Source organism: Rhamphochromis longiceps, linkage group LG20, assembly GCF_057381845.1.
Source record: "Rhamphochromis longiceps isolate RC_006_pf linkage group LG20, R_longiceps_female_GT1.1, whole genome shotgun sequence".
NCBI classification, from domain to species: Eukaryota; Metazoa; Chordata; class Actinopteri; order Cichliformes; family Cichlidae; genus Rhamphochromis; species Rhamphochromis longiceps.
In genome coordinates this window covers 6544261-6563543 of record NC_140576.1, presented here as the reverse complement: position 1 = coordinate 6563543, position 19283 = coordinate 6544261, and the positions used below count along the sequence as shown (strand labels likewise).

The following is a 19283-nucleotide window of genomic DNA, read 5'->3' as shown; positions in this document are numbered from 1 at the left end:
GTTTAACATCAGCAAAAAAGTAAGAAAGAAAAATTTAATGTGGCAAAGACTGAATTAACACAGTGATAGCACCATAGCCCAGTAGGTGACTGTGGAATTGTCTTTTTTTTTCTATAACAACTGCATTATCCATGAATCTGTTCAACAGCAGCATCAACTTCCTTTCAAGGTAATAGCCTTGTAGATTCTGACAGTGAAAAGCTGTAGCATTGTACTTTATGGTCTGAACCAGAAATCAATTCCATCTACACAGCCAGGCACATCAGCTAACGACCACAGAATATCCCAACAGACAGATCACTCACTGCACAGAGTAGAACCCACAAATGCTGCACGTGTGTCTGTGCGCGTGCATGTGTTCATCCATGCAGGCATTCATGCAAGCACCAATGAACCTTGCAGAAGGGCTTCCAGCCACCAGATCCATATTAGCCTTATCATAAGCAAGACCCACAGACTTAAATACACTCAAGTCCCAAAAGAAGTTTTAGAAAATATTTTATTGGGATAGGAAGTACCAGTTTTTCCAGCCCATCTGAATCACATCCTTCTAGGCTTTGCAACTCTTTCTATTAAAGCTAGCATGTTTTTTTCTGACAGTGCATTGGAAAACTGTTTGTCAAACTCCCGACAGCGGTGCTTCTGCTCACCTGACTCATAGGCAAGCATTTTTTCAGATGTAAAAATGCTGAAACTTTTTCAGTGATACTCAAAACCTATGCAGTATTTTACCCCACTTATAATATGGAACAAAATCATATGTCAATCTCTGATATCCACCCCTAGACCTTTTCTTCTCCGAATCCCCCTCAAAATAAGTGGTGCTTGGTCAGCCCTGTACCACTTCTAAATGATAGAGTTTGTTCTAAACTACACCACAAGGGTTTTAATTACCCAGATGCACTGGAGAGCTTTACTTATAATCTGCATCTCTGACAAGCAAATAAGTGGATAAATAAGTAAGAACGTCATTCCCTGAGGCTGACTGAGTCAAAGATTCCTCTTGATATTCCCTAAGATGACAAATCCTTGTTTACAGCATACGTGTTTCAAAAAAAGTGGCTGATAGGAAGAATCTGCAACCTACCAGCTGTCAAACCAACAACTTCTCTTCTGAGAGGATTAAGACTCAAAAGGTGGGGAGTGACTGACACAGGGGGGAAGCAAAAATCTTGCTCTCCCTCTCAACTTCCTTTTGAACTCTGGGTGAACTCTCCTTGTTTGGATGAGAGCTACGAGACAAAGCCTCTTCACTCGAGAGAGACAAAGTATCATGACTACCTCTAGACTGACACAGCAGCTGGCAGTACCTGTCTATTTGTCATGTCTCAGATAAAATCCAGCTACTAAGATACAACCAGAACATGCAGGAAATTTTTAAGAGTTATTATTTTTTGTTGTCCTAACAACGTTTCTAGGGCTTGATGCTCAGCTAAGTAGTTTTTAGAAGTTTTTGTGAGTTTTTGGAAGTTTGTCTGGCTCAAGAGTAAAAAGGTGGTCCACCACCAGCAACACTAGTAGCACCAAGTGGAGCTTCTCCACAAGAGCACGGGTCAGAGTCTACAATGCAAACTGGAAGAAAGTACTGGCAATTTATCCACTCGCACTTTGTACTACAAATTTTGTAGCTTTAATAAATCATTTCAAGAATAGATATTTACAACAGGGCACAGGCAAAACTCTTTTTTTAATGAAGCAGAACAAAAATAAATTAGACAAGCCACACATATAGGAAACAGGAACAGAAATAAACCCACTATAAAAAACACCAATTACATCATAACTTGTTTTAAGAAGCAAATAAAAGTGATGGACACTGCTTGGATACAGTAGTTATTTTTATGTCCAGATTAAGCGTAGCTTGCTTAGATTATTTTTAGTGCAAGAGGCAACATTTACTACAGCAGTTAGTACTGGTATCCTGCAGGTGGACCCCTTGCAGGTGAGCTTTTCCCATATTTCAGTGAATGGTTTAAGAGTGACTTAAGAGTTGCTTAAGTCACGTGTCAACTGATCATGTTCATCCATTTTTCTTGGACACTGAGATGACTGATGTAACGTTTGACTTTTGTAGAGTTTTTGTATTTGTGATTTCTGTGTTTGTAGCTGCATAGTTTTTCGTTGTTGCTTTTTGCTAACTATAATGATGATGAGAAAACACGTTTCAGGTCATTTTATAGAGAAACGAAAAAATAAATGTAACAAGTAGTCAAACAAAATACTTTCTCCTGGGAGTAATTAAGTAACCTACTGCATTACTTTAAAGAAATGGGCTCTGTGTATTATGTGTAATAGATTACTTTTTGCATTACTTTACTACATAACAAAAGCTGCACCACAGTGAGCGACAGGATAGTGGAACCAGTAAAACACTGTTCCCCTAACATGGCTTGTTAGAGCCTTTTTTTTCTTTTATATTTTCTGTCCAGCCAATTATTAAATTTGAATGAGCTAATCTGCATTCACAGAAAATCTTGAAAAGGATTGCAAGATGACAAAAAGGGGTTACATCTCAGAATGAACATTTTTAGCTATTTTCATCTTTTTAGAGTTTAAACCAACTGTGAGAAATCTCTAATTGCCTTAGTTTAATGTAAATGAGCAACTTCAGCTATCAACTTAAGGTATGACATGCTGGCACAGAATACTCAATGCACACCTGCACTTTCTTTGACAGTTTGCCACCTATTTTGTGCTTGAAAAGGTATGAAAATGAACTTTAATTTACGGTTGAATATAACTGATTGAAATTTGTTATTAAAAAAATAGAGTCATTATTGTAACTTATGCACATACTTTAACCAATGTATATGAACTACTATAGACAAATGAACGTAGAACAACAACTATATTATAATTGAACATGCAGCATTCGTAGAATTTAAAGACAAGCCTGAAGACGAAGCTGCACCAGAAGAACTGAAATTCGAGTGACTTTTCAAATAAATAATAGAGGCAAAATAAATTTTAAAAATCTGGTTAAGACATGTGAAAAACTAATGAGGTAGAGGATGAAAAGTACACCTAGACAGGCAGTGTGTGTACCTGTGAAAACAGAACCGTAGGCAGTATTTTTAGCCTTGCTATGAAAGTGAAGGTCCTCACATACACACACAGACGTCAACTTTTGCACTGCATCTGCATGTATCTGTCTGTTTACGTACATTAGTGTAAATAATGTTTCCTCCCCTTCAGCATGATGCCAGGCCTGTGATGACACACACACATCTGCTAACCAACACCCTCTTCCCTCCCTCCCTCCCTCTGCCCTCTACATCTACTGTGCCAGTCCACTGGAGGCTTTATCCAATTTGTCAGGGTTGGCACACGCATGGATCAAGATGCCTCCCCCTCCCTCTTTCTCCCCCTCTTTCTCTACCAAGTCATGCTGCTTCGAGACAGTCTCGCCTGTGCCAGCGGGCATTACGATACCTGATGGTGGCTCCCACCTGCCACCACTGTGACATCTAGCCTTGCCCAGTCTGCCTCTTCAACCCAGCAGGCACCAGCTGGCTGGACAGTCTGCGTGCTGATAGATGGACAATTGGAAGCTGGATGATCACTCAGATTCACAAAAGCCAGGCCTGATTAACTGACTAGAACAAACGTAAACACAGCATTTTATCTGTTTATGCTGGCTGTTGCTATGTAGAAGCAAAAAACAAACAAAAAAACCCGGGTAAGCTAACAGGATTTTTTTTTTTGCCTCTTTTGGTTGCATCCACACACACAAAAAAGAAAACTAAAAAACTGGGGAACCCTTTTACGATTTCCAAGTAGAAAATGTAAAAAAGAAATTTAGGGAGATATGAGACAGGACAACAATACAGGAAATGAACTCCCTTGTTAGATTCGATTTTGTAATTTCATGCCTAAAAGCTGCAACTCTGACAGCTTGCAATTTATGAAGGTTTGCATAGCATATAAGACTGATAATGTGTCTGCACCCACCGACTTCTGGCTGTCACCAGCAACACTCATAATGCATCTAATGTGATCATAGACAAAGAAAGAAAAAATATTTCCCTAAAATTACTATTAGACAGCTAAAGGGTTAGGTGGTATGTCTTAATAATAAGCTGCTCTAGACTCAAAACCACCAGCAAGATTTAGGGGCTCCATTCCAAACAGTGTGCTAAGTACAAAATGTGGGAGGTGGATGGGAGTATTTAATACTCAAATAACTACCTTAGTGTCAACTGTGAAAGAATACCTCTGCACTCCCACCGATCCTTGTCTGTAAACATTAAACGTCAACGGCTTTGGCCAAGAACATAACATCCTGTGCGCTTTTCCAAGAGTAATATAGCAATTTCAAGGCAATGCCTCACAAACACTTTGAAACAGCTCCCTTGACTAGTCCTTCTGTGCTGCTGGAAACCGTTTGACACATGAGCAGAGGCTTTACAGAATCACTGATCCGAGATCCTACTCTATTTGTCAGCTCTTAATCGGTTGCAGTGGGATACGTGCAAGGAAAAATCTGAACCCAGACCAGTACATATGTCTGAAAATGCTCCGAGGCGAGGCAATGCCTCTGCAGTGCATTTGCAGTCATTCTATTCAGTCATACCTGCAACCAAATTTAGCTTATCAGCTTCGGATGCACACACTTATGTATCCCCTTGCACGGATGAAAAATGAACACCCTGAAGAAGATGAACGCTGTTTTACATAACCATGTCATTATTAAACGCCCAGCTCTTGCTAAATTATTATTTATCTATCATAAGGTGGTACAATATATTAACACTTTATGCTTGCCAAAGTTTGTTTGGATGTGCCGTGGGAATAATAAATGATATTAATCTCAACAGATCAATTAACGTCTTGTTTGGAAACTTAATACTATCTCAACACTTGAAGACTGCCGAGGAGTAAGGGTTGACATCAAGTTGCGGATCATCTCCACATATTGGTCAAGCATTTTGTTATGATTACATGCATTGTAGGTCCAAATTAGCTGAAACTCAAATCATGTACCACTACCGCTTCAAAGAAATGTGAGATGAACAGTGAAAATGTCATTATATATATATATCATTGCTGCTGCTGCAACCCATCACCTCGCCACACCTCATTGTGAGTAATTGCTGACAAAATGTTAGGCAGCCCCTCAGCAGACCAGACCCCTCCCCTTTCCCCAGTTCCCGTCATATCACATCATTTGAATACCACTGGGGGGGCTCTTTCCTCATCTCCTATCTGAGCCTATTAGTAGCCATTCTCTGGGGCTACAGAGCAAACGTATCTGCTTCCACTGTGCAGACTTTATACATCAGCATCCCATCCAATGTAAATTCACTATAGCCTATATTCAGCTGCTCTAATTTCCCATTTTATTTCCTTTATGATCACTGGATCAGTGAAAACGACGCCGTTACCAAAGATTCTCACCCACATTATCAGGAGGAACAAGTTTGTTCTGAAATATCTGAGCTCCCATGACGCACATTAAAAAGAAAGGCCACAGTTGCAGTATAAAAACAATGATGTCCACCACCCACGATCGCCCACTAATGAAGCTTTTTATCACATTAATGAGAGTTTTAATCATTGTTCACAGTAGTCTACTCACGTGGTGCACCATTTATTACGCTGGCCTGTCTACCTCATAGAGCAAAAGAATATTCCAAATCCTCTCGTAAATATGGGAAAAGTTACAAATTCTTTGTACTTTTGCTCTTTCTCACCCTCTACCTCCACAGTTCTGCAAGACAGAGCTCAGAATTTGCACTTCGTGGCATCTGAATATGTGCAAAGTCACCAATTTCTGAGGACACTTGCTCGAGCCATCTGCCGCTGTGTGCGAGAGTACTGTTAGCATTACTTTCCAGCAAAGGCAAGCTGGAGGACAAAGGGCAACATAAATTTACATTCCAGAGACCTGCTCCAACTCATTAATGCATACTACAACGTGACCAACCTAAAACATCAAATATATATTGTAGACCTGACCTACCAAAATGAAACGAAGGGCAGTGGACTGTCTGTTCAAGCGAAGAGTAAATAGTAGCGGAGGATAGTTTAATTTCGGGATGTGGGTTTAATTTGTATGTTTTTTAGTGTCAGAACGAATCACTGCTAGTGTCTCGAGGTGTGTTGGTAGCTCATAACTATCTGGAAAACACTTCTTCTGTCACAATGATTTGTGACAAGGTCAAAGAGACCTGTGTGTGAGTCTGTGTATCTATATGTGGAAGTGCTGACGATGCACAGCCACTCTCCGGCGAGCTCAAACTTGACATACTAACAGCATATCACACCCAAACACATCATTACAGCATCCTGGCTAATATTATATAGATCTCCCTTACGCTGCCAGATTGTATGGGTCCTGTGATTTCTGGGGCGGGGTCTATGCAGATCAGGCTTGTCTCAGCTTCAGTCAGTTTGGGATCTGGGATGTTGTGCTCTTTGGGTTGATGCCCTACTCTATCCAATGTGTTGGGGCAAACTATCCTGCTGGGGAAGGTTTCTGACATTAGGGAATGCCATATGGCTTGTGCTCGGTCTGTAAAAATGTTCAGGGCACGGTACATTATAACGTAGCCTACAAGTATACTGGGACCAAAGGTTTGCCCAGAACAAACATTAGTGTATGTTCAAAATGTGATTTTTTTAGACCACGCCAAGTCCTCAAACCCACCCCCCTTTCTGGCCCAGTCCCAGGTGTTGGGCCTAACAACTTCTCTGCTAAAACGACGGCTTGATGACTACACTCGTATGTTAATGAATGACCTCTAAACATATGGCTACAGACAATCATCACCTATCTTTAACATCCTATTTACGAAAGTACCTTCAAACACATTCATGTTTCAGTATCATCATAGAATAAGCCTGGGTCATTTGATTTGAAATAAATACCTTCATTTGGTGGCGATTCCTTATAAACATGGGATTCATTATGAAAGTTACCGCATTTGATGCCACAAGAGGAGCTAAATGCCAAAGGCAACTGTGGCGGATCCAATTTTTGTGGCACTTTTGAGAAATGCTCTGATGAGTAACCATCTGTTGGGTAACTTTGTCAAATAAATGACTATAAAACGTGCCATAAACATGAAACCTGAGGAGGGCTATCATTTATCCTCACACAAGTCATTAAGTTTCTCATCGCCGTAGACAGAGAGGGATTCAAAAGCCATCTCCATCGACAAAAGAAAGAAAAAACACTAATGAGATTTGGTGCCATTTTCACAGTCTGAGGCAACTGCAGTATTTTATGAGTGTATTAAACTGGAGGGTTAAATTGGGCTGGAATAACCTGAAATGGCGTTAACATTACCTTCAGTTAACGAGTAATTAAAGCTGATAGCAAGGTTAATGTGTGTTTTTTTTTAGTTTATTCTTTGTGTGCTTGTACATATAGTATTTTTGTGAAATGTCTTACAAAATAAAATGAAGCACACTAACTTTGTGTTATTCTGAGGTTACATGAGTTTACAGTTGTGCACTGTGTTGGACACACAGTGCACAACTATAAACATCAGTTTATGATGCTGAGTGGATTAATTCACTGAATTCTACATTTGACACTACACTAATAACATTGAATGGTTGGAAATCAGCCTGCATAACATCTCCTGAATTTATTTGGCTAAATCCACAAAGAGCAGTGAAAATGGGAGAAGCACCACAGGTCCACTGATCACAGTCTGTACTCAAAGAAAAATCCACACGTTATTATTTCACTCGCTTATTTCTAAGTGATTTCCCCACGCTGCACAGCTACGCCCAATCTGACAAACACCACTTTAATCCCCATGTATTACCATGCTATTGCTTTCCTATAGCTTATTTCGTTTTTTTGTTTTTCAGTCACGGAGCGGGGACCCTACACCAAATGCTCATTTGAGTGACAGCAGCTTCACACCAATAGCTCTTCGTCAAATCAATAAAAGTGAGTGTGAAAGCTTACGAAGGTAATGGCATGTTGCAAAATGTCAACTTTTCCCAGACACTGCCTGCAAAGACAAAATACAGCAGGAAATCAAATTCATGGAAAAAACCTGTAATCTATGTGAGGACATTCTACACTTGAATGACTCTGCAGAGATTTTGACAGCATCTCAACTTAACAACAAAATAAGAGAACAGTGGAAAGGTTCTCTTCACTGGGGCTTGAGACGGGAATGGCAGTGACCAAACATTCAATGCAACCTTCAGCTTTGCTTACAATTCTTAATTTTTGATATATCCCTCAATTTTACTAAAAGGTTAAAAAGAAAATCACTAGAATCATTACACCCAGTTCTGAGGGTACTAATTTAAAATAAGTACACTAAGCACTTGTATGTTAAAGTAACTAGTTGTAAAACAGAAGACATCTTCTCCCTGTTCTGTGTATATATATATGCAAACCAGGAAACATGAGGGCATCACTTGTGTTAACTTAAGAACAAGTACTCGCTGTACACCAGACGAATACAAATGTCCAAGCTGCTCTTCTTGATGGTAATGAAGCATTTACTGTGGAAGCAGTGTCTCTCCAATACTGACAACTGATTGGTAACGCTGCACGCAGAATGGCGGGAGCCCCACTGAGCAGAAAGAGATCTGCACTCACGTGTAAAAATTGCAATCACAGACCAAAGTAATTTTGCTGAAATGCCACGTTACCTTAGTAAGCCTGAAAGATGATACTAGGGAAGTGTTAGGAACAGATGGGGCATACATTTTTGTTTCACAGCAAGTAAAACATAGGACTCTCTGTTACTCTCAGTGAGATTTGGAAGTTGCCAACTGGTCCTTCCACATTGCTGGTACAGGAAAGCTCAATCGCACACAATGTTGTACTGATGAATGCAGGCGGCGTCGCAAGAACACATCAGCTTGAGAGTGCAGATATCCCCCAGCTTGCTTTAAGGTGTAATTATTGTAAGGTTAAACATAAGTTAAACCAATACCTGTGAAGTTGCTGTTATATAGCACCGGCACCTATTTCATTCCAATTCGAGTACTAGCTAATAGCTTTAACAGAATGAGTAGTCTTGTTACATCAAGGTTGCTCTTCTCTTCCATCTCCAAAGGAGTAACTGCTTTTTAAGCAAATACCTTCTTGATATTATTAATCCTGTTTAATGTCAGTGGCCAAGGAGGCTTTTTCATGAACAGATTTAAAGAACACGAGAGTTCTCAGTAGCTTTTTAACATGCAGAGTTTGTCTGTGCGTTCATGATGTACAGAGACAGCAAATGCTCCATGCTAAATGATATAATAGCCTCTACTCATTCTTGATATCCTGGATAAGCCTTCCTGAATGATAAACATTTTTTTTGTGTTTTCAATTATCGAGTGGATAAAATCTGTGATTAACTGAAATGATTGCGACATCATGTAAAGGTTTTTGATGAGTTTCAGAGAGAAAAGCATGACTTTTGTGTGTTGGCAAAAAAGCTCACGAATATTTGGCTCTCTCTCTCTCAACTACCCCGATTGTATGAGTCATTAAGTACAATATGACTGACCTTTGAATGATTCATAACTAAACATCCAACCAGCGATGGTTGAGATATAATTAGTGACGATAAATATCCAATGTTGATCCACAATGCGCTTTTATTAGTGTCAGCAACTGTCAGTAAACTCTGGGGATCTTGGTGATATCCCACCATGTATGAAAGACTCTGCTAGTGAAAGTAAATAAGAATAAGAACCAGTTTAATGTGCCAGCACTTTGAGTAATTACTTTACCTGTGCTAATTGTGCCGCATATAATCAAAGTAACCCCAACGGATCCAGTGTGCGGTTATATGTGTAGCACAGAGACTAGAGTAAGAAGATGGAATGATTTTTTCCACATGTATGCACCTTGACAAAAGTGTATGTGGAAAATAAAAAGTCTCTTGACCACTATGAAAAAAAGTAAAATAAAAGACATCTCAAAAATACGTCTATCCAAAGGTCATCGTACAGAAATAGGGCAATATGAGCATAATATGAATGGGCTTTTCACTCACCCAAACTTTCCATAGCGACATTTTCTCCCATATACAAAGATAAAATGATGCCAACTCATGCCACACACAGGCAGAAGCTTTGGGGTCAGTTTCATGGATGCTTAACATCCTTCAGAGTTAAATGCGGTGCTTTCGGGGACCACGAGGAGGATAAGTGTGAGCTCAGAGGACAGATAACATGTTAGGGAAGATCATTTGAGGAAGACAGTGAGGTCAAATCTTGTGGTCTTTTTCTGTGTTTTCTAAACAGTTGTGAGCTTGTAATTCTCTGAGGAAAACTACTAGAAGATGATCAAGTACATCCAATTCCTTATAACTTTGCACTTGCCAGGAAGAATGAAACATGCAAATGTAAGCCCCCCCAGGAAGCAGGAATGCAATTAAGGTAAGCTAGCCTACTAGCAAGGTTAGTGCTGCTGGATCTGAAGTGCCAGATAGCACCCCCAACAAAGCTTCCCTCAGGACTCTTACTCTGCCGGCTGTGCAATGAACCGGCGACCCTTACCACACACCTCCCTTCTCAACACAGCCACTGGTGATAAATTACCTAATCCTCCTATCCCTAGCTGTTTCTATTATACACCCTGAGCCTGTAAAGAACAGCTACAAGGAGAAAAAGGGGGTTGAGAGAACAGACAGCAAGAGGTGGGTGTGAAAAAAAAAAAGAATAGACTTATTGACAGCAACACAATGACAGTGGGAAGATGCACTGGGCAAACAAAAGCAGGAACTGGCAACCATAATCTTCAGTATCAAAAGGACATGTGTGCATGTCATTTTTGATGTTGAAAATCGGGGGCACTCAGAACCACTTAGCACTGCATTTGCAGATAATTGTGTCTGACAAAATACATCTTCTAAAAGATCCACAGATAGGGCTCAGCGTCTCGTGGTGTATCATTTCAGAAGCATTGGGAATGTCGTAAGAATGAGCAAACCAACAGTGTTTTTCTGCAGTCTTTAGGACGTTTAAAGAATATTCACACAGATGAACGTGATTCGTGCACATCACTCAGTCATCATTTCAGCTGAGCTGAGAAGCAGCAACCAAAGGACAATGACATCAGTGCTCAAACCCTCCCAGAGGAGTGCTTGTTGTCTCTCACGCTGGTACACACACTGCTATGGAAACCAGCAGGAATGTGAGCATGCATCAGGGTTAAAGGGATAACGCAAGGCACATACACACTGACAAAGAAACAGAAAGGCTACAGTGTCAGTCCACTGAAAACAAAGCGGACACATGACCAAACAGTTCCTGACCAGCTGTATACGACAGCCTGTGTTCAAATTTCCCCCTATTAAAAAGCACCACAGAGGTCAACTGAGGACCAAATGACTCACTGTCTTTGCTAAAGGAAAGTTCACCAACAGTGTTTTAATCTAAGAGTGCAGTACAGCAGGTCTATTACTGAGCTTGATTTCACAAGTGTCTGCGAGAGATGTGGTTTCATAGTAGAGTGCTGCCAAAGCCCGGATGGCACGCATCCTATCAGACCGCTCACTGTACCAGCTGACTGCTACGGAAAGAGCAAGAGTGTGAGAATGTGCGTGTGCCAGAAGTTAAAGGGACACGGCAGCCCATGGGCACACATTTAGCCACGCGTGCTTATGCAGTCAGCCATGCTTATGCATGTGCACAGAAACAAAAACTCCCATCTGTTTCCTATCTATATGTCAAACTGAGTAGATAAAACTTGGAAAAGGGCAAATAAAGCAGCTGCAACACACACACACACACACACACACACACACACACACACAAACAGAAGGCAGCTTTCTCTATACACTGGGCAGCCATTCAAACAGCTCTCAGTAACAGTAACCAACAGCAACCCTAAAACCAGCCCCCTTTCCCTTCCTCCTCAAGAGACGCAGATCCATTGCCCGGTTAGGGGAGAGCCGACTGAACTAGCACACAGAGTGCCTGAGAGTAAAAAGAGGCTGTAACTTTACCCACTCTGTCCTTACTGAAGTGCAGCACTACCCCCGCCCCCCTCTCCTCTTAAAGGTTAAGGGGGTTAATTATTCAACATGAGAGGGGATTTTAAGGGAGAACTGAAAGTGGACACAAGTCAACATAAACCCCTCTTTTGTTCAATTCATCCGCTCTCTCGCTGACTCTGAAATGCACTTATTCCCATGAGCAGAGGTATGAGTGGAGGCTTTTTTCACTCTTGGATGTCCTCCATGATAAGCCGCACACTCAAGACGCACACTGCAAGACTACACTCACACACAGCTGAATGAGAGCGCACTCATCCTTCTCCACATGTTCACAGCTTCTCGGCAAAAAGAACAAGAAGACACCGTCACTTCACTCCCAGCGTGGCTCTCTTACCATTGTGGTTGTGCTGCAGGGTCTCAAGCACGCTGGCAGAAGAGTCCGTCGCTCCCAGCTCGGCCAGTCTGCGGCTGGTGGCGCTCAGCTCTGACCGCAGGTTGGTCACCTCCTGGCTGGCTGACTGAATGGCCCCATCGATGCGCTGGGCAAGCTGCTTGTTGTCATCCATCATTTTCAGGATTTTTGCCTGAGGAAGAGAGGGGAATCCAGACAAGGTGTCATACTGACAAGTTGACCATTTCCTGGGAAGGAAGGTGCCCCCAAATAAATTCCTCCTTTTTTTTCCCCTGTTCTGATTGCTCCTTTTCCCTTTTTGTTTTATGAGAAAGCCAAGTTAAATCCTCAGAGCAGTTAGTCCTTTCCCTTAAAGAGAGGCGTCCGGCTCAGGGGAAATGTGTGTTTGCTGGAAGGAGTGTACGTTTCAGAGGCTGTGTGTGTGTGGTGAGAGTGTGTCAGTGTGCAAGCATGCCTGTGAGTGTGTCTCTGAGAGTTCGGTAACAGCATGAGTGTGTCTGTGTGTGCATTAGAGCGCCAGCACTGCCCCTGTGAAATGTGCTCCCTGCAGCTGACTGTTGAAAGGACACAGAGCATTGAGAGATGACAAGCGCCTTTTTAAATGGACTGTACCATTCGCAGAGAAAGGCGAGGGGGTGGGGGAGCACACTAGGACACATAAGCACATGGAAAATCAGAGTCTCTCAACACAGCTGTTTTCAGGAGATATTGTCTGAGGTTCTGGGAATGCGTTCATTGCTGAACAAACTCGCAACAAATTTCTGTAATCCGGTGAAAAAGGACTAAATCGAAACACTGCAGCTTTTTCTCTTTCTAACTTTCTGCATGCAAATCCTGCACAGGACTTGTGGACAAAGGGAAGGAAATCATTAGTTTGACAAAGGAGCAGTTGTGTGGAGAAAACAATAATAGTTGTGCAAACAGGGCTTTTTTTTCACATTATCACAGCGAGGTATTCGTCCGGCAGACAAAGGCGTTTTTTGAAGCCCTGCTCTAATGTTTCAGGCTGAAGTTAAAGAGGAACATATTCATCCCTTCAAATGTGCTCTAACATTATCATAACACATTTTGATATCCATTGAGTCGACTCGGATATTATTATGATAGGAGTGTTCAGAGTAACTCAGTTAAGATTTGACATATTATTCTGTATAGCATTAAGCGGGGGGCTCTGAATGCAATCATAGGCTCCTTCCTGCCTATCCTTTAGGCTAAGAATGAGCTTTAGCCCAAGGCTGACTGCCACATGTGGAAATGTCCTACATGCTGTGTGACTAACTATGCAATACATACTTTTTTGTATCTGTATCCAAAATCTATGCTCTGCCTTCATAATTGTAATTCTTCTTGCTTCCTTCTTTCCTTTGCAGTGCCACAGAGGGGTATCTGCAGCGTGGCTGTGAAAACTGCTGCTTATATATTAGAAGTATTGCAAGACAACAACATTACTTTCAAAATGTAAAGTATACCCCAGAAACTGAACAGGAGACAGACTGATTGCGGAAGCTTTCTATATAGAAAAGCCTCACGACGAATCCAGTGCAGCCCATTTGTAAGTGAGCAGAGCTGACAGGGAATAAACATGTTTCTCAATAGTCATCGGATACAGGGCTTAAAGGATTACACTGCCTTTCTTTTTATTGTCACTGCACATGTAAGCATAGTTTGGACCCATTTCACATCATGCATTAGCTTGTTATTCTTGTACATGAATATGCAGTATTAAGTGAGCAGCTTATCTGAACCAGTATCAATAAACTAACAGTGAACACATGAAATCATCGCTCTAAAGTCAACTGAGTCAACTGTTTTGCGACTGCATCTTTCACAACTGTGACTTCAGTATAGTGATCAATATCATATTTTGATTCCCAACCATAAATGTGGGAATATCTGACTTTCTACACAATCTTTTTACTCATTAATGATAACTTCATTAGGGCTGCACCACACGCACGTCTTTCCAAAGATATCAGCCATCGCCAGTTTTTTGACTCTTCCTAATGCTGACACACCTCCAACTGTTTTGACAGCAAGCACTTATAATTAACCTCTCTGTATAGTCATCTTTTCCCTTTAGGACTGAGAAAACCTGCCTCAGTTGCCAACCTAGCACCCCAACTCCATCCTGCTATTTTTCAGATATAATCTGACATTGGTCTGCCAAAGCATGCCCACTCACTCAGCAGTACAGCTGTGTTGTTATTGTTTCCCAAGGTTGTATGAACTAAGACCCCAACCTATCCTGCATGTGGTAAACACAGATCAGCCACGGCACTGCACAAGCCTGGGTAGCGTGCAACTGCTGTGTACCGTAGCCTCAGGCGCTCTGCGAGTGTGTGGGCCAAATATTGAGTTGCACACGATTTGCTCAAGAAAAAAAAACCCAAAAACTTAACTGACCGCTTAGACTATGCAGGCGAGGAGATTTAGAAGAAAACACACACACACATCGTCCACCCGTTCATCCATCTGCAAGACACGAGTCACCCCTCCCTCTTAGTAAGTGAACATCATGCTGTTATTTATAGACGACCCTGCCGCCGCATATGATACATTAGTCACAGAGGAGGGCAGGCATAGACTCATACACACGCTCATTCTAACACACATACACAGGGCAGCTAATAATCCCAAAGTCATCTGATGTTCATTAATGAAATTCAGCTCTTGTCAGGAGTGCTAAAAGTCAACTGGGCCCTTTTGGGTAATCAAGATGCCGCACTATCAAAGTCTTTGTATCTTTCTGTACAGTCCTTTACTGTTACACTAGAGCAGCGGTCCCCAACCTTTTTTGCGCCACGGACCGGTTTATGCCCGACAATATTTTCACGGACCGGCCTTTAAGGTGTCGCGGATAAATACAACAAAAATAAAACTAGTACCGGTACCGAAAAAAAGAAGATTTATTCATAACACACGTGAAAAGACCCAGGAAAACCGAGTTAACGATAAAAACGATAACAAAATAACGCTGAAAACCAATAAAAACCCTGAAAACCATACATTTCACACCTGAGCCTCTACTCTCGCGGCCCGGTACCAAACGACTCACGGACCGGTACCGGTCCGAGGCCCGGCGGTTGGGTACCGCTGCACTAGAGTATGTCTATAAAATATGCTTATACTATATGCAGGTATGCACATTAGGAATGGTCAGGCTTTTCAATTTTTCAAATAAACATTAAATTGAATATAGTTTTAAAATTTTTACTACAATTTGTATGTGTTACATTATGTATTTCTTACTACCAGCGCTCGGTAGTAGGTTCTGTGCTGTTACCACCAGAAGATGGCAGTAATCCATGTAAGAAAAACGTGTTGCTAGACTAGTAAAACGTGGCTGACGCAGTGAGATTCCACGCTAATGTACTAAGAAGAGAGACCCCTTGGGTTTAAGGGCTTTACAAATGCAATGTAATGTAAATGTCATGTTTTATCGAGCAAAGTCTGTTATTATGTTTTTACAATGTCTTATTCATGGAGCCATATAAACATGAAAATACAAGTTACATGTGACTTTGGATTCTGCCATGCATTAATAAAGCGGTATTTCCATTTTCCCTCAAAAAATAGCCTACAGCAATAAGGGGTCTTGGAAAGAATTGGAAAGTAGTTTTCTAACTGAACTGTGGGAAGAGTGTGGATGAGCTGATTACAGTGGGTTTTTCTTTTTCTTATAGAAGCCAGTCTTGCCTCCGCCTTTCCAGTTATTTCAGGCTGTCAAAAATAAGCTCCTCTATAAACAGGTGGGATAATTTTTATTTTCATGGGCTTTGGGACATAAAAACACTAAGGGTAAAATCACCAGTTGCTTCAAAATAAGGTTGAATGGTTTTGGGGGTTCTTTACACTTCCCTGCAGGCTATGTACAAGGTTTTGTGACAATGCAGTCATGTTTATCAGAGCCAGAATGATACAGGATTTTTAAAACCGATGCTAATATTTGGTCATTTAAAATGCGATATTTTGTTGTCTGTTGGGTTTATCGCTACGTTTTTTTTCTTTCAGATGCATGAAAAATACTCAGATTACCCTAACTTTGTTATTTGCACTTATTTACGCTTTGCCTGACTCTGCTTGGATTAGCTGATTGTTGTTTGTGGCTTTTTGCTAACAGGGAAAGTTGCAGAGTGCTCTCTGGTGGACAAAGTGTGCAACGTCAACACTCGAAACATGGCTGGAAGGTGTTTCTCCTGTCTTTTCTTTTATCGGCAGTTAAAAATGCTATCAATAATCTTTCAAATAGCTAACATCAGCCAATAAATCATTTGTGTTTTCTATTCCGCCAGAGCACCAGAAACATTTGCATTAGCCAGGAAAGCAGTGTGTCGACTTACACATGTCTGCACTTTAACAAGTAGATACTGAACACATGCTAACACACAGTTGAAACTGTCATGTATCTTGACGTGCATCACTGCAAACAACAGTATCGGTTTTCCTGTTTAGCTATTGATTAGCTCCTTGGTGGTGCAGGCCGAACCACCACCATTTTTTGGTATCTGGGAATTCTTCCATTGATTTCTAGTCAGGATTTGTTGAGCGTGACATCTCTTGTCATTACCTGAATAAATCTACCATTTTCCTGCTTGTTATGTTTGTTTTCTTTGTTTATTTTTTGCGTAACCAATTAAAACACATATCCTCATGTTCCAAACATGAACATATGAATTTGTGTGTCCCATACACGGGCCATCGTTTCAGTTTCTTTCTTTGTGTCTTGAATGTGTCTGCTGGTCACTGCAGTGAATAGGGACCAAGTGTATCAGTAATTAGTGGGTGTGCTTTGAGTTAGGATTACCATATGAATGGTGACAGTAGGGAGTGGGATCAGTGCTATATAACCACTCATCACTGTGCTGCAGCACCCTGTAGACATTTTACAGGCAAGTCACTGGAATCAAAAGTCATAAAAAAAAAGTTTCAGGACAGAAATCTGTATGCAGTAGTTTTTTAAGCCTCCATGATTACATTTTTTTACTTACATGGGCAAGATTTTGTTGTTGGGCAATAACAGCCAAAACTTACAAGCTTTCTCTAGCATGGTATTTGTTGCCTGGCAACAACAGGAACCAAATTCAGCTGTGCTAACAAAATAAACTAAAGAAAATTCCTACATCTGTTACAACTTTTGACAGTGTTTGCTTATGAATTGTTTTAAGTGAGTTTCCTAGCCTCTGTTCTCAACTAAAAAGCATTATGTTAGGAAAAAAAACACTGAACAAGTCTAAGTACATCTCAAAGAAAAAGACAGCTATTTTGCTAGAAATTAAATTTTACACTATTCTTTTGTTTGCCCTCACTCTAGCATAGCAAATGCATTAACTCTGCTTTCTAAATCAACTCCTAAATAGGCGCAAATGATAGGATATAAGAGAGTGTTTATAAATTTGGTATAAATCATTTTTCCTTTGACTTGGTGAAGCTCACAGTGGTATGTGCAAATGAAAATTTTCTATATGCCTGTCTTTTTTATAGACCTGTCAATCAGACAACATTCAAAGAGGGTTTTTTTTTTTCCTGTATTGCCTCATATAATTGCTAAAAGATTCAGCCAGGCATTCAGAGACTGAGAGGCGTTATTGTATTATTTCTATAACACTAAGACAAGTGCTGCTAATCACTGGGTGTGCCCAAAGGGAAGTTTTTACAAAAGACACACAGACTACTAATCTATATGCAAGTGTTCACTCACAGTCTTTGTTGGTCTGATAGCAAAGGGATATGTGAATAGACATTTCTTGTAATCCGAGCATGACACCATTCCAAATCTTGTAACCTCCAGAAAGGAGGGTGTTCTATATTTTATAGTACTTTGTGCTTTCAGGAGTTTGCCTCTAAGTCAGGGACCATTGCTTTACCGATAATCTAAAAACAACGTATAGATACCTGCACCACAATCTGTGCTTACTGCCTATGCCCCTGCAATTCCTGCATTTGTGGGGGTTTTTTCAGGCAAAAGGAAATGGTTTAATGTCCCCAAAGGAGTAAGGAAATTGAGTTTTTGTAGCTGAACGCTATCTTCATGCCTTATCAAGATCATCTTATCGCAGGGGAAGGGGGGACTGGACTTAGCAGGGAAAGTGTTACCTCTCCTGAGTCAGATCACACGGGACACACAAAGTAACAAACACACACTGTGGTGGAAAAGTGGAGGATCACGCTGAGGAAAAGACGACGCACAGAGAGACATACACTGACAGAACTGTTACCCAGTGAGACCTCAATATGATTCAAGAGTGTGTGCACTAATTATAACTAATTTAGTGCAGAAAATCTTACATCTTGCTACAGACACAACAGACTACACAAAGGAAGGTGTCATGGTCCTGGGTCGGTGACCCAGCGCTTTTAGTTTGTTATCATTTTCTAGATGATGATTGTGTCATGGTCCTGGGTCGGTGACCCAGCGCTTTTAGTTTGTTATCATTTTCTAGATGATGATTGTTTAAGTTCTGTGTTATTTTCGATCTGCCTCTAAGTCTGCGTCTGTACCTGTCTGTCTATGGTGTCTCCCCATCTGTTTGTGAATCTGTCTGTTTAGTTCAATGTCTTGTCTGGTTCCATGTATCTGAGTTTCCTGTTTTATTGTGAAGGTCTGTGTCGTATGTGAGTGTGATCAGTTTACGTTTCCCCTGTCCCGTCAGCCCAGATTCCTCCCAGCTGTGTTGCCCTCCTGTCTCTCATCCCCTGATTACTGGTGTGTGTATTTAAGCCCTGTGTGTTCTCCTGCCTGTTGCCGGTTCGTCTGTATTACTCAGTGTCAGTCTGTGTATCCACCGTGTCTTCTCCCTGCTGTTCATCGTCATCCTCCTCTGCTCGTTTTCATTCAGGTTTGTGCTCTGTAGTTTAGTTGTTTCCCAGTTTAGTTTAGTTCGAGCCCCGTTTGCTGTTTGTCCACATTCCTTTGTGTTCAATAAATCACCTTCACTCCTCTACGACTGCCTGCGCTTGGA

General features: G+C 41.1%; 1 protein-coding gene across 5 annotated transcripts in view; it reads right to left on the bottom strand.

The window, feature by feature from the left end:
- The window catches only part of kazna (kazrin, periplakin interacting protein a), a 199032-nt gene that overhangs the window by 118375 nt on the left and 61374 nt on the right, over positions 1 to 19283 (bottom strand). For all 5 annotated transcript variants that reach the window (XM_085393951.1, XM_085393954.1, XM_085393955.1 and 2 more), the window contains exon 4: positions 12307 to 12496. In XM_085393951.1, coding sequence (XP_085250077.1) covers positions 12307 to 12496 — 190 coding nt within the window. The remainder of the gene's footprint in view (positions 1 to 12306; positions 12497 to 19283) is intronic.